At 34.6% G+C, this 15900-nt stretch overlaps 2 protein-coding genes across 3 annotated transcripts; one reads left to right on the top strand and one right to left on the bottom strand.

The window, feature by feature from the left end:
• Nucleotides 1-739: 739 nt before the first annotated feature.
• Nucleotides 740-6801, bottom strand: LOC130803236 (RNA-dependent RNA polymerase 6). 2 transcript variants are annotated; one of them, XM_057667412.1, is made up of 3 exons: nt 6566-6801; nt 2275-5028; nt 740-1897 (listed from the first exon to the last, which is right to left on the bottom strand). In XM_057667412.1, the coding sequence occupies exons 2-3, from the start codon at nt 5002-5004 to the stop codon at nt 1004-1006; spliced, it is 3624 nt and encodes a 1207-aa protein (XP_057523395.1). In that variant the 5' UTR covers nt 5005-5028; nt 6566-6801; the 3' UTR covers nt 740-1003. The 2 variants fall into 2 exon arrangements, with proteins under 2 accessions (XP_057523395.1, XP_057523396.1); XM_057667413.1 differs by having other exon boundaries at nt 2275-5025.
• A 3409-nt stretch (nt 6802-10210) lies between these two features.
• On the top strand, nt 10211-15756 carry LOC130803235 (SPX domain-containing protein 1-like). The gene is made up of 3 exons (XM_057667411.1): nt 10211-10621; nt 14069-14195; nt 15070-15756. Exons 1-3 carry the CDS (start codon nt 10331-10333, stop codon nt 15516-15518), a joined length of 867 nt encoding a protein of 288 aa, XP_057523394.1. The 5' UTR covers nt 10211-10330; the 3' UTR covers nt 15519-15756.
• The last annotated feature ends 144 nt before the right edge of the window (nt 15757-15900 follow it).

The raw sequence follows: 15900 nt of genomic DNA, 5'->3' as shown, positions 1-15900 counted from the left end.
TAGCAAAGATTTAGGTAGAGTCGTGCTTTTTAATGGAGTAATTATAGACTTTAATATAGAAGAGAAAGATAAATTAAGTTTTAGTTGAATATTAAAAGAGGGGCCACAAAAGGTCATGGGTCAAACTATATGGAACGAACAAAAATAGAATATGAAGCAAAATCAAGTGGATGGAGAGAGTATAAGACTTGGTCAAGCAAAATTGAGTGACATTTAATATATGCTTTCAAGAAGCTTGTTCCAATATAACACGAAATAAAATTTAATTCAATATGAGAAACGAAACGAGAAATATTAATTTAATGTTTGTAAAACTCTGGTTCAATTGAAGTTAAGATAGAGTCACGTTGTTCAGATACATTAATCATAAGTAAGAAATAAAAATATAATCTTAACGCTACTCAGAAATCCAAAGTCTTGTATCATTAACGTAAAACATAATATAATATTAACCGAATGAATAAAAATTCTAAACTAAAATATCTCATTCTACTTTAGTGTTTCGAATCATATTTTCATACCATTTTGAAACGAACGGTTCAAACTTCCAAACACAGTATGAGGTAAAGTTTCGCGTTTCACGCTTCAATGACTTGCTCCCTCCCAAACGAGTTACAAAAACTCCATACAGATTACTCGGAAATCATATCTTTACATTCTTCGACTCATACAACCAACTCCTCGTAATATATATACCAGTTCACTCAGATTCAAACTCGAATGTCTAATTCCGTTTATAAATTTACGAAAGCATGGAAGAACAAATTTATACTCGTAAAAGATACGTACATCTTCCATTATAGCATAAAGATGAAAGAAAACGCCTTCGAAAAAAAGTACTCAAAAGACAAATACATTCATAAAGCCCACATCAGTTTTAGTACATAGATCACATTAAGAAGACTAAATATGAAACCATCAAAAATTCCAATGCATTCCAGATAAACTTGCAAAAAAATGGCAGAGCGGCCTTGCAGCCAACTTACATCGACAGACTTCAAGCTCAAGAGATACGCATGCACTTTGCGAGGTAATTCGCCAAAGAACTGATCGGCTTTTGATCATCATCCAAGATTCCCGCTCCTCCACACTTTACCTTAATGCGAGCGAGGTAATCAGCTGGGACCCACGCAAAACTTAAAATAACATCCGTCTGCCCCTCACCATCAGGGCCTTGCAACTCCATCGACTTTTTTATCCATTCGGGATGATAAGTCACTCGATACCAAGCCGATGCCTTCTTTTCGTAAACCAAATTCTTCTCCTCATCGCAGAGGGGCTCAAAATCAGCACCAAGTTTATCAAAATGTTGCCTAAACTCTCGCTTTAAACAATTGTACGCGTGCTTGAGCTTCTCCTTGAGCTCACCTTGCTTTTTGCTATTCGACTTGGACATTGACCATATATGCCCGGTCACGATCTCCTCTTCTTTGCTGACTTTGTATTGTGCCAGAAGACCGCAAATTTGTACTACATAGGAGCACTTGAGAGCCCATGCTTCTTTTACGAAATCGTCTGAACCTAGAACATCGAGATCAGTGTCGTAAGTCACATCCTTAAGACTGAAGTTCGACTCAGAAGTAGGGTCGGTTTCTTGATCAAAATACGCATCCTTAATTCTCCTGTACAATCTACCGAGAATTCTGTCAGACTTGTAGGAATGGTTTTCGGGTTTTCCCATGAAATCCGGGTACATCTTGGGTTTTAAATCATTAGGCATTGTAACCACCTTTCCGGTCTTTGGAAAATCCACAGCCAACGCAGCAAGTTCTGCTAATTTAAGACAGTTTTCGTCCAATGCTCCATGTGGACTAAGGTCAGCATGAACTACATGGGCATTGCAGATTGTACCCAAGTTTTCATTAACCATGTTTTTAGTGAAGAAATCTATTATATCCTGTAGAAAATTCAAATAGTGTTTTAGAAATCAAATGAAAATTGTTAGAGTATATAACATATCCTGGTGCCTCAACCATTAGCTTAAGCTTTGGGTTGAGATGGTTCTTTGAAATGGTATCAAAGCCAACGTGACAAAAGGTCAGGGGTTCGAATCTCAACCACCCATCATTTATAGTGGAATATTCAGCGCTAGTTATGAAGAAGGCATGTGTTGCATCCACCCTTCTAACCCAAAGGGCTCGTGTGAGGGGGCGTGTTAGAGTATATAACTTATTCTGGTGCCACAACCGTTAGTTTAAGCTTTTGATTGAGATGGTTTCTTGACAAAAATTTAGAATAGTGTTGTAGAGCTAGACAACAAGAGAGAGAGATTACCATATGCGTCACTGGACGAGGCAATTTCCTCGCCACAGCAGCCGTATACTCCATCGGTATCCAGCTTCGCTTGCTAGGCGGGATGAGGCACGGATCCCAAGCAACGAAGTATAGATCACCATCTAAATCACTACCCGAAGCTTCATTTGTGTGCGGCCTCTCCCCCTTTTGAGGGAAGACAAGACAGTCAAAAAGATGATGCAACTTCGGAGAATCTACCGCCTCCAAGATTCTTACATCCCCAGGATGAAGGCAAGGATTTTTCGCCACAATAACCAGCCCCTTAACAATCTGCATATTGTTCTTCATTTCCGAAAATCTTGAACCGTGTTTCGAAAAGCAATTTTCGAGAGAAGGATTCGACACTTGAACAAAACACTGTCCTTGTTCAAGCACACCTTCCTCATCCAAGCACCCCATTAGCCACCTACCCGATTGAACGAATATTCTTGCCTTTTCTCGTAGATCCCCAAGCTGTGCTGCCCTAATGCAAGTAAGCATGCCGCGGAGATGAGGCTCAGTCTGTGGCTTAAAACCGGCACCCAACATAATTGCCGCTGTATTACCCTGCTCAGCGCATGAAGCTGTAAGGACATCAAAGGCTACTTCAGTATTCACCAGCATCTGATCAAGTTTCGATACCATCGTTTCCTGCATTCTCCAGAATACGTCATCATCAACCTGAAGCGCTGATAGCAAAGTCACTATTTGGCGGTTTAGAAACCCCGGCTGGAATCTTGTCCATGAACAGACTTCAACAACTCGGTGTTGCGAGTAAAACTTGTTCATGCTTGGCCGGAGATGAATCTTGATCTTTTCGTTCTTTGCAGGCCAGCACACCACAACACCTTTGCAACCTCCAAACCGGACCTGATATGCACAAGGCGGGTTGTCAGCTAATTGCAGTTTTTCTGCAACCTGAAGGGCAAGATCCGGTGTTATGATTCCAATTCCATCAGAGAAGACATAGTTATTCCTTTCGATGTCGGGGAAATCTGGGTCAACTTGGTCCGAAGACACTTCAACAGTAGCGTAAGTAGACGAGAAACACTGACCCATACGTGCAGCACACTTGGCAACATTCCGGTCGGTGAATCGCCCCATCCAGTTTCTAATGCTTTTTACAGTTAACCTCTCGTTCGTCTTGTCTTCAGCGAAAAACCAAGCAGAACGATCCCTCAACTGGTTCGAGGAAAACGCCAAGAAGGTATACATCCTTCCACACACAAGAAAACCTTGCTTTAAGAGAACATTCACCCTTCTGAAAACCGATGTTCTCTGGAGATAATTATTCGATGTCATCATCTTCACAATGGGAGGAGCATAGTACGACAGGACGTTCGAGTTCAGCATTTGCTGACCTTCATCCATGAACGTGACCCTCAAAAACCGATCGGATACATCTTTGTATTGCCTAAGAACCCGATTCGAAAGTTCCACTTCAGGTGGAACACAGTAAGCTTTCGTTGGGGTGATAATCAGCCTCCTAACTTCTACAATGTCAGATAACTTCGATGGTTCTTTAACCAACCTCGGATTCCTAAGCAACCAGTCTTGTACGAGCTTTAGCCGCTTGTAACCATCAAACACGGAGCGCTTGTAAGAACAGATGTGCTTTAAGGCAGCCAAGTTAACATCAGTTGATTGGGCTCTAAGCAGATCGAAGAATCTCTCGGATAGCTGGTGCGGATTTATGATACCCTTATGCACAACAGCATTAAGCATAAAAATGACTTCAAATGGAACACCCTTTTCATGTTGAACACAGAAGAACGGGTCTTTTATCGGCATACCAAAACCATGTTCATCCTTGACCTTAAGTCGCTGCTTCGGACGGTCAACTGGAACCCGTCGTTCTGTTAGATACTTTAAAGCTCTCTCGAGCCTTGGGCCATTTCGAGGTGGGATTGAAATTTTATATGAATTACACCAACCAATCACCCCATCAGGAGTGAAATCTGTTGTCCTTATCCAAGGATCATCATCATCTAATAGATCAAATGGAACCGACTCATATATATCGTCATCAGCTGTACGATAGTAGATCAAGGGAGACGAAGAAAGGTGCATCAAGATAACGAGTGATGAAATATCGGTATATCGTCTAATCTCGTTAATCTCTCTGACAAGAAATTCCATCTTGAAATCACATTTAAGTTTAGTATTTTTTCTCTGATCTTTGAATGCAAAAACAGTTTCCCTAGTGAAACAAAACTTGCAGGTTCCATCAAATGGATCGACAAGTAGATTCACCCCAGTTGGAGGTCCTTTCCAACCCACGATCATTTCGTCGCTACTAACAAGAGTCCCGATATCAAAACGAACATCAGTTAACTTATATGGGGTAGTCGTCCGCCTCCTCTGATTGATGCGGAAGGGGTTCTGAGGTCCTGAACTTACTTTAATTACTTTCCCATACAACATAAGATCCCCACATCCAGCTGCATTTAGAACCAAATCTACTGATTCAGCGGAAGCAAAGTGCACGAAAGCATGGGGCTCCACCTTCTCATAATCGTCAGCATTCTCTATATCTTCGGGATTTTGGATTCGAAAGTCTGGATACGACTCTAGAGGAGTCCACGACTTCTTCAATCTACACCTCCACACTAGCACGCCCAATTCATCTTCGAGGTAATCCGCAAACATTTGAGCGGTGATACCATCACAAAACCCACCAAAACTGAGTTGAGTAACAACTGAATCCCTATCCTTATGCTCTGATCCCATTTTACTAGAATATCATTTATTCTACTGCATAAACACCAAAAAAAAAATTAATGTATGCCCCTTTTTATCAAGATGTGAGTCAAATAACCACCAACAGAAAGAAAAATTCATTTAAATCACAAGCCAAAAGCCTCACATGTAAATTCCTAAAATTTAACAGTGTGGAGGTATAATTGTCAATAAAACAACTCAACCAAAAGTTTAAACTGATGGTTGAGGCCCCAGGTAGTCTAACACGGCCCTCACACGAGAGCCTTTTGGCCTAGAAGTGTTAATGCAACACGGGCCTTCCTCATACCTGTTGTTGAATATTCCACTTTAAATGGGGATAGTTGAGATTCAAACCCGTGACTTTTTGTCACGTTGGCTCTGATACCATGTCAGGAAATCAACTCAATCAAAATCTTAAGCTGACGATTGAGGCTCCAAGATATGTTATATACTCTAACAATGATAAGTACAGTGAATTCCATCTTATAGGTGCAAAATCCTCATATGTAAATTATTAAACATTCAAGGGTGTTTGATTTGGTGAAAATATTCATAGGAAAACAATTTTCCATGAAAACTACTATGCTTTCTGTAATACTTCACTGCGCTAGCTACATAGCGAAGTATTCGCCTTGCTGCACCAACACCAACGGAAAATGCTATATCGGACCTAGTGTGTGTAAGATAGTTCAAAGTTCAAACCTCCTACAATGCTACAATACAACCTTCCACCAGCATTGTCAATGCCATCGAAACACTGGAGCTATTCATTTATATTCATTGGAGTAGCCGAAACTTCATAATTTGTAATGTGAAATTTTTTTAAAAGATCATAAGCAAACTTCTCGAGAGCTTTTTAAAGAGGAGTTCGCTACTATAAAGAAACGGAGGATAGTATTTTCCAATGCAAATGTAAATGATAATTAATTTTCTCTTGTCTGCTTTGATGGAAAACTTTTAAGAGAATTATTGGTTTCCTTCCAATTTTGAAGGAAAACGTTTGCAAAGTGATGGAAAAATGCACTCTTTTCCATTTTAATTTCCTTGTTGAATCAAACAAGGGAAAATAGGTAAACAATTGTCCATGAAAATGTTTACCCAAAAACCAAACACCCCCCCCCCCCCCTAAATAAAGATACAATATTTCACATCTCTTGATTTTTTATATAATTTCTAAGTTGAATTTTTTTTTTCTAACTTAAACAATTGGCACAGAAAAATCAAAAATGAAAAAGGAAACGACTCATCCAAAATTACAGAGGAAAGCATATTAAATTAAATAAGAATTTGATGGGGATGATCATCTTTTTTCAAGAAATGGTTACCCTAAACATAAATCTATCAACATTTAGGAAAATAATTAGCTATATGAACAAACAATTGTCAAAAAGAAAGCAAAATCATGTCACAAACCATCAAAGTTACTGCCATAATTCAACAAATATCCAATAAAACCAAAACAAACCCTAAAGCAAGAAGAGAAAATCAAATAAGAAAATTACCCAGAAAATTAAACATAACAAAATGCAAAAATCAAAAGAAATGTAAGTAAAGATATGAAATTTTTCACCTGGGTTTTTAGAGTTGATCAAGAAAATGTAGGGTAGACAGAAATGGTGAAATGAAAGATTCTGAAAATGGAAAAAGAATGAAAACCCAGAAGTAAAAGTGTGGGAGTGGGACTATCAGTTTGGGAATGTTTTGGGTATCTTTGTAGTTTGCTTCCAACCTAAGATTAAGTGACTCTGAGACTGTGAGAACCGATTTCCCGCCCCCCATTAAGCCATCTCTATTGTACGGAGGTGTTCATTCCGGAGTTTGGTTTAATTATGTGTTTTTGATCGGTTTAAAATTAGGTTTATATTGATTTTTTTACATAATTATAAATTTATTTTTAAGTTAGTTTAATTCGTATTTAATTGCAAGATCGGGTGAATATCATTTCATTGGATTTATTTTGAATACATATACTCTCTTGGAATTTCAATTTTTGGGTATTTTGTCAAATGGACGTTGGTTATTGGTTTTTTTGTTGTATTGTTTGACCATTTATTAATTATTTGCTTTTAAGCTAATTGGATAACGAATTCAACTATTTGGGGAGATAGCTGATATAATTAATTATTGGGTTTTATTTGTTTATTAGAGGAAAATTGGTCAATAAACCAAAAGTCGTTAATAAAAACTAACAAAGTTAACGTTTAAATTTGACTTAAAAATTGGATTTTAAGCTGAATAAAAAATGGTCAAATAGGCTTTTTGCCCACAAAGGCAACCAAAAAGTCAACATATATTAGCTATTAGTGGTGTAAACCGTAAAGGATAGTGGTTTGTTTGGCAAATAGAATTAGTTTTAACTGAAGTTATTGCCTAGTATGAAAAACAGAAAATATTAATTGATCTGCTAGTTAATAATTCAATGAAAATATTTATAAAATCCCATGCAATACACGAATTTCTTAGCACAAATTTTTTAGTATATATATATATATATCACTCGATAATTGTGCTAGCTGGATATATTTAAATTTGTTTCTACTTCTATTGTAGAAAATGCATAAAATTTCCTTAAAATGAAATTTCTTGGAATACATCCATACAATGGATATGATATGCTTTTAAGATATGTATGAAAATGAGATAAACTATATACGTATTTAATTGGTATAATATCAAGAACAGATAATACATGATTATATAATTACTAAATTCATGAAATGCATGCACAATTACACAACATGCCATCTATACTACTTAATATAAAGCTATAATTCCTTCTTATTTCATAATTATAAACAAATACAAACATCATTTACAACAAAATTACGAATTCATTAAACTCTTTTCCTGCCTTCCTTTCTCACATATCTAAATAAGTTTAAAACATTAAAATTAACAAAAAGATGAGTGAAATAAAAAAATTAAAAAGGATAGTAATAATTAATTTTATAGTGTTTGCATTGGCCCTTCATCTTCAAATTTTCCAAACGCAAGCAACTCATGCTATTGATTTACTCATGTTTAATGACTTGAGAAAGGGAAAAAGCTTTTAAAAAATGATAAGTGTTATCCATGGAACAAAAATTAAACTTTTGTAAATTGATCTTAAGAAATTTTGTAATAAAATTGTAGCTTGCAAGTGTGCAAGAGATTCATTTTAATATAAAGTTTCAACAGAATTATGTATTATTGTAGATCAAACTTGGATTGGGCTATAAATTGTTCAAATCTAATCCGATTTACAAGTGGAGTTTTTAGAATTTGATTTTAGGTTTCAATACATCTATTCAGATTTATGTCTACTCAAACGCTATAAATTTATTGACTCTTATCAAACTCTAAGATTCTTAATCAGTTTTCTCATATCTTCCCATTTTATTTTTTAATTATAATGTGTTTAATAGAAAAATAATACCCGTTTGACTATGAAAATAGTATAGAATAAATATAACTATTTCATGTAAAACAAACAAAAATGTACGATATTTCATGAATGAATGATCTATTTCGTGGATGAGTGCATGTTCCATGAGCATGTGTTCTTTCACTTTAAGCTGATATTTCTGCAATAAAAGGAGAAACAAATGTAATATAGTTTAAACAACTTGACACATAGTTTAGCTTTGGCTCTCCTTAATAATTTATGATTTTAAAAAGTTTCATAATTTCACTATTTTATAAAGTAAATTGGATTGAAAGGAGTACTTAAACGAAATTATTCTTAAAATATTTAACATCGTTTTTAATAATGCTGACAATTTGTTTTCAAAAAATTATGTCGCAATCATTCTTATTGGATGTCTTCGAAAATCTGGTCGAAATGAATACTCATACTCCTATTTTCTCAATATGCACACCGAGAAAATATTTAATGTCGTATTTGCTGGTGTTATTGTGCTAACCTTTTTTCTCAAAATTAGTCCTTGCGATCACCCTTAAACGACAACTAGTTTGAAAATTCAGTAAATGAGTATTTATATGTTGATTTTCCTTACACACAAACATAAAAGATTTTTAACATTGTTTTAACTTGTGACATTATTTTTAAAAAAAAAAAGAATTTCGTGCTCACTCTAATAGGGCACCTAATTTGAAAATCCCGTCGAAATGAATACTCATATGTCAATTTTCCTGACATAGAAACTGAAAGGATACTTAAAGATATTTTTACCGATGTTAATAATTTTTTTGACACTCAATTGTATTCATTGTAAAGACTTTTTTTAAGAAAAAAGTAATTTTAGAAACTAAATTTAAAATTGAAAAAAAATATGTATGCATAAATTTAGAATAAACAATAAGTTTTAAAAATATTTAAAATTAAAAAGTTCAAATGTGACCTATGTAAAGTAAAAGTTAAAATTCATGTTAAATAGATCATCTCCGATCAAAGCCACATAAATTCGGCAACTATAATATTTACACTTGTTGATTTATCATGCTTATAGTTTCCCAAATATTCAAACATTTGTTTTTACTACTACTTCTATTAACTAATATTGTCCTATTTGATTGTTTGATATTATTCATTGATTACACTCTTAATTTGATTTTATTTTTAAGCTATAAATTAAACATAGTCAAGTGAGGTCTTGTTTGATTCATTTCGATGTAAATTTTATTAAAATCAACATTTATAATTTTTAATTAAACAAAAATTTAAAATATTTACGATTGAATATGTACATTGACAAATACAAAAAACTAAATGTGACAATAATAGTGAATATGAGGGATAACACCTTAAAAAAAACTACTTAATCTCTTTTTTTTCAAAAAACTACCTTCTATTAGCCAACGTTTGCAAGACGTTATCATTTGACGGAAACTGTTAATTAATCGTTAAGTCGAGGTTTGACTAAACACATGTTTAGCATGTGATGCCACTTTTTATTCCGCCATTATTTCTCTCTCATGAAGGTAACAGATTCCCCCTGTCATAAGGTTCAATTAGTTACACATCACATGCGAAATACGTGCTTGGTTAACTGTTGATTTTCGTCAAAAAGTAGATATCTTTTGCAAACATTTATATCATATAAGTAGGTTTTTTTTTAAAACAAAATAAACATTTATAAAATATATCATTCATTAGTTAATTCATCTTACAATTTTTTTTTAAAAATGCCTTTTAATCCTACATGAGACACAATTATTAAATCATCATCATCACCATCTAATAAGGCCACCATAGTCATTTATTCCTCTTTATCCACAATTTTTTTACTCTATTTGTTTCTCCTTTTCCCCCGAAATATTCTCATAATTTCTTCCCCCGAAATATTCTCTTAATTTCTCATCCTCCCATTTCATTCTTTTCTGTTTCTAACAAACTATGAAGTTCTGGAAAATCTTAAGCTACTTAATCTTGCAAACTCTTCCTGATTGGCGCGACAAATTTCTTTCTTACAAAGATCTTAAGAAACAATTGAAGCTTATTTACCCCATTAATGGCGATCATGATTCTTCTAAGCCTCTCAAACGACCTAAACTCACTACCGAAGATCAAAATAGTGACTCCGTTTTGAATGAAGTCAATAATTTTATCGCTCTTTTAGAGGCTGAAATAGATAAATTTAACACATTTGTTGTTGAAAAGGAAGAAGAGTATGTTATTCGATGGAAAGTAAGTCCTTTCTTTTCATAATTCTTGAATTTTACTATTTTTTTAGGGTTTTTATCGATATAATTGTGAATAGTGAATTTATTTTGCAGAATTTGAAATACTTAATTGCATGTAGTTGTAGTATATTAGTTTATTCATTTTTATTATTATAATTGTTATTTCATAGAAGTTGGCGGCAATTAAAAATGTCATCTTTGATTTTTATTTATTTAATTTTGTATGGAGAATCTTTGATTTTATCTTCTTTACCAAAAAGGTATAAACAGCATATTTTAATTAGGGCATAGTATTGATAATTGATTTCTATAATCAGGAAGTTTTTGTTCAGATAAGTATTTTTTTAATTGTGCTTGAAGAATTTTTAAATTGGTGACGGTTGCGTTTACTGTTTTCTTGCAACATCCATTTTTTATAGAAGGAAAGTGTTTTTGAGCGTTTTTTTGTAGGCTGTAGGATCCTTGCCGTGTCGAAAATTTCCTGAATTATGTGACTCCGAAGGAAGTTGTCACCTAGGTGAATGATTTGGGATCTTTCTTACGAGGTTTACTCTGGGGGGGTTGCTATAATCCTCGCATAAGAGGGCCCTTCACGTTACAACCAGGAGAAAAGGAGTAGTATATGTTTCTATTCTGGTAAAGGATATGAAGGATTTCGATTTAAAGGTTAGAGTTGTTAGAAAATTTAAATGAATGGAGTTAAAGGTTTCACTCGGACAAAGTGATCTATTAATTAAGGTAGCCGACCCAAATATTTTGGGATTAAGACTTTGGGATCATTGTCGTAGTGGTTCTATGTGATCGAATAGTGGAACTGTGGAAGTTGAGGGGACATGGTGATTTTAGTTGCCGCTGTGTGATCATTTTTTGTATTTTGAGGACCCACTTGTTTATGTTTTGAAGGATGTTAGTGATCGTTGCAATGTTTGGAACTTGTTGAGATATGTTTATCAAGAATGGGATGCATTTTTTGTTCCAAGTTCGGGAGAGACCCTTTAAAATAAACAAGCTTGAGAAACAAGGTAGGTGAAGATAGAAATGCCAGGGCTTTGAAACAAAGTTTCACTTTTCTCATGTAAACACACAACTTCCCATCATCAAGGTAGTTATTTGTTCCATGTAATTGTTGTCTTCACACTGTATTGATAACTTACGCAAGTTACTGGCCCAATTGTCTTCTTTCTTGTGATGTTGGACTCCTTTAAAAATGTTACAATACTTGATCTAACATTCCCCTACTAAACTAAAAGTCCTAAACTAACTATTACAAGCCAAACTAAATTCAAAATATTACAAATCAAACAATTTGAAATGACTTAAAAATAAAACACAACTAAAGTATTAAAAGTCTGAATTTAAAATAAAACAAGTTATAAATAAGTGGGGAATATATAGCCAGGAGCTTGTTATCATGAACTCATATAAGCGTTACCTTTGTGTAATGTTGTTGATGTTTATGGATATGATAAGCTAAGTATAAAAATATCTCCCAATGTTGAAGTATTGGTGGAACTTGACTTGCAACAATTTTTTATTGCAAGGTGTTGCAATATGTTTTAGTTGACATTCAAAGATGCATGACATCAAAATGGAAAAAGAAGAGTGAGTTAACTTTATTTTTGGATTTTGGTAAAGTAGCCTTTTTCTTTGTAGACTCTACTATTCGGGAAATTTCGTAGTTCATCAATGTAATTGTAGGAGCTCATGAAGATGATGCCAGCTAGTGTCATGTGACCTTTGGTGTGAGATTCTTAATTAGACAAATAAGTTTTTTGAGTCCGAAGAGGAATCTTTGGCATTTAGAAAGAACATAATATGTCAAACATATAGTTGTGGTGTATGATGGAGTGACAGATCAATCAAGTTTTTCTTAAAATAAGGATTGTAACAATTAATGATTGATGGAAAATTGTGATGACTTGTAGTGTAGGAGTGTTGTTTCTCTCTAGTTTTATGTGATTCTTTTTGGGTTGCTCCTGTTCCATGTGAATGTTACTGAGTTGCTTTTATGATTAGAACATTCTTAAAGTGATAAATCTATATTCTCTTTGCTTTATATTTTCTAGAGTGTCAAAAGGGTGTCTTTATGGAAAGTGGAATTTCAATTACTTAACTTGTTCCTTTAGTGAATGAGAAATCATCTTTTTTTTATAATAATCAAAGTGCATTCTGTATTCGTTTTGATCAAAGAAACCCCTTAACCCTCGAAAGGCCCTTTCATGATAACATGTGGGAGCATTCATCCATGCACACATCAATTCACGAGTTATTAATGCCTGGATATGGAACTTGGCCTGTGTTTGACTATTTGAAGATTTATTATTTCCTAGTAGTACAAGATAATGGCCACTTTATAATATATCGAGCTTACCTCCGCAGATTCCTGTTACTTGTGTTTTAAAACATGGAGTAACAATCCTTATAATTTGTTATTCTGAATTGCTAGGCATTAAATTCATTTATTATAAGTTTTAATTAAAATACATGTTCTAAAAAACTTGAATTTTTATGATAAAGTGGATATTTTTCATGTTAACATTTCACATTGCAATGCTCACAAAGCGTGCCATAACACATAAAGGTGCCGCTTCCACGACATTGTGATTGTTTCGGGCTTTCAGCAATTGCTACGACATCCGCAATTTTTCTATGATCCACAGTCCACCTTGGATTATGTTGGTCAAGCTCTAACAATATATCTTCAGTTCAATGTTTATAAACAGCATATACTCATGAATAGCCTCAAATTTTGTGACTACTTCAAATGATGTTGCTGGATATATGCCCTTTCCGTATCCTTAGCCTTGCTTTAGACAGGTGTTGTATTATTGTGAGTGGAAGGTTTGTAGCATGATTTCCCTTGATAGAATTTTCATATGGTGACCGTTATGTATTTGATTCTCGGTGCTTGCTTCTTTGTGTAAAGAAAGAAAAATGAGAGATATTATTTAGTATCACACTACATGTTAATCTAGTATTTCTTGGATCTTGGAATATCCATTCCCAAAAGCGGATCTCCTCTTTTTTGTCATTTCATTTACTAGTTATTTGAAGTTGGGCTTGTCTTGATGTGACAAATCATGCCTAGTCGAATTGTAGAAGTTAGTATTGTATGAATATTTGTCAGAAGCGTGCACGACCTGAACTTGTTTCATTTTTTTTTTGAATGCAATGTGCTTGAAATCTGACTAAAAATCTACTTGTAAGTGACCTCTATGTTGGGATGGTTCGACAAATTAAAAGATGGTGTGCACACTTTATAAGTTATTGGAGTCATTCTTTCCATGGCCATATGGTTTTGGGATGGTATATATCTCCTTGGCTTATGAAGTGTGTGCACCTCGTGTTTCCCCGTTATTATGCTGGCATTTACATTAAATCCAGCCTAATTTAACAGTCTTGCATGAAATTTAGTTCATCTGCTTACTAGTTCTCTTTGTTTATCATGCAGGAGCTACAAGACAGGTTGGCAGAGGCTAGGCACTCGAATGAGGAGCTGATGAGAGTTGGAAGGGAGGTTGTAGATTTTCATGGAGAAATGGTTCTGTTGGAGAACTACAGTGCCCTAAACTATACAGGTGTTTAAATCATCTTTTTTCCTGCCTTATATCTTTGAATTTTATTACTTACATATCAATTCCTTTAAACTTCCCCACTATGTTTTGTTTGATACAATGCTGCATATTTTCCTTGGCTCATCGACTGTTTGGTGTTCAGGTGCGGAGCAAAATCAGGACCTGTTTACTTATATATATAATTATTGAAAAAAATGGAGCCCTTTATTAACAATTTGAAATAGAGTTCAAAAAAAAAACAATTTGAAATAGAGAATATTCTAAATTGGTAATTTTGAATGGGCTAAGAACCACCCTTGTTGGTGTTTAGATCTCTTTGCTTATGATGGTTGAATTCGATGTTTTCCTCCCTTTGTATCGTTTATAATGTTTTCTGCTCTTGTAAGTTTCATTAACGAAAGCCAATATTCTTGGTTTCTTATAACTCAAGAAGGTAATATGTGTTTGAAATTTCAGTCTAGTTACTCCAGCCATTCTTTGATTGCTGTCTTGATTTCTTTACTTTAGTACCTCATGTGGTTTGTTCTCAGTTTCTTTTTAAGCACTCTAGGCTCTAATAATTACTCTCCTCGATGCTTGACAGAATTTCATTTTTGGTTTACTGGCCGTCTTTTAAGCAGTTTTTCTGTTAAACTGACATTTTTAAATAACCCAACGTCGCCCCCCTCTCCCCTCACAAAATTAAGAGTGATCAATGAATCTGTAGTTACAAGTTTATGTTCATTTTGGAGTTTTATTGATGTATCACAAGTCACAAGGGAAATAGTTGTCATGTTTGCATCAATTTCTCTGTAAATTTTCCTTGAATTTGTCAAATTAATATCCTTATCTCACAGTTATACTGCTGATGTCTATGCACATCACTATTTCCTTGCAGGTTTAGTGAAGATACTAAAGAAGTACGACAAGCGTAGTGGTAGTCTAATACGCTTGCCCTTCATCCAAAAGGTTTTGCAAGAGCCATTCTACACAAATGACACCATCTCCAAGCTTGTAAAAGAATGTGAAGCTACACTAGATCGTCTTTTCTCTCAAAACGAGCCACAAGACTCATCCCTAAAAACCGTAACCATCTCAAACGAAGCTTCTGCGTCAGACGCTGGTAACGGAAGCAAAGAAAGCCTGCTTACCGATAAAGACTTGCCTGAAATCGAGCATATGGAGAATATGTACATGAAACTTACTCTCTCGGCTTTACGAGCCTTAAAAGAAATCCGGAGTGGAAGCTCTACAGTGAATGCATTTTCATTGCCCCCATTGGACAGTAGCACGTTGGAGGACGAAACTTGGAAGAAAATTCCCTTCATAGAGCAAGCTGCCAAGTAGGGCAAGCCGGACTGCCGGAGCACTCCACTCTAGACCGCCACACTGCTTGATTCACCTGACCTTTTTTCTTTTTGCGTCCGCGTTTTGATTCGAAATTTTCACTAAGGGTTTGCGCGAGTAGAAAACTTTCACTATAAATGTTTCATGTACCATAAGCCCATTGACACTTTAAGGTTTCATCCAAAAGGGTGTATAAAAAGTATCTGAAGATGTTCATTTTGCTACATTTTGATCGTTATCTCACAATTTTCTACTTTTGTCTTCTTTTTTTTGTTAATGGATTCTTCTGTGTTGCAGTCTCATTGATAAGAACTGTAGAATTTTCCTTCACTATTTCAAAACTAGAATATCTATTATTTCTATAGGATTAAAGATTTCATAA

Source organism: Amaranthus tricolor, chromosome 16 (assembly GCF_026212465.1).
Source record: "Amaranthus tricolor cultivar Red isolate AtriRed21 chromosome 16, ASM2621246v1, whole genome shotgun sequence".
NCBI lineage: Eukaryota > Viridiplantae > Streptophyta > Magnoliopsida > Caryophyllales > Amaranthaceae > Amaranthus > Amaranthus tricolor.
The sequence above is the reverse complement of the archived record's forward strand: the minus strand, read 5'-3'. Positions and strand labels throughout refer to the sequence as shown.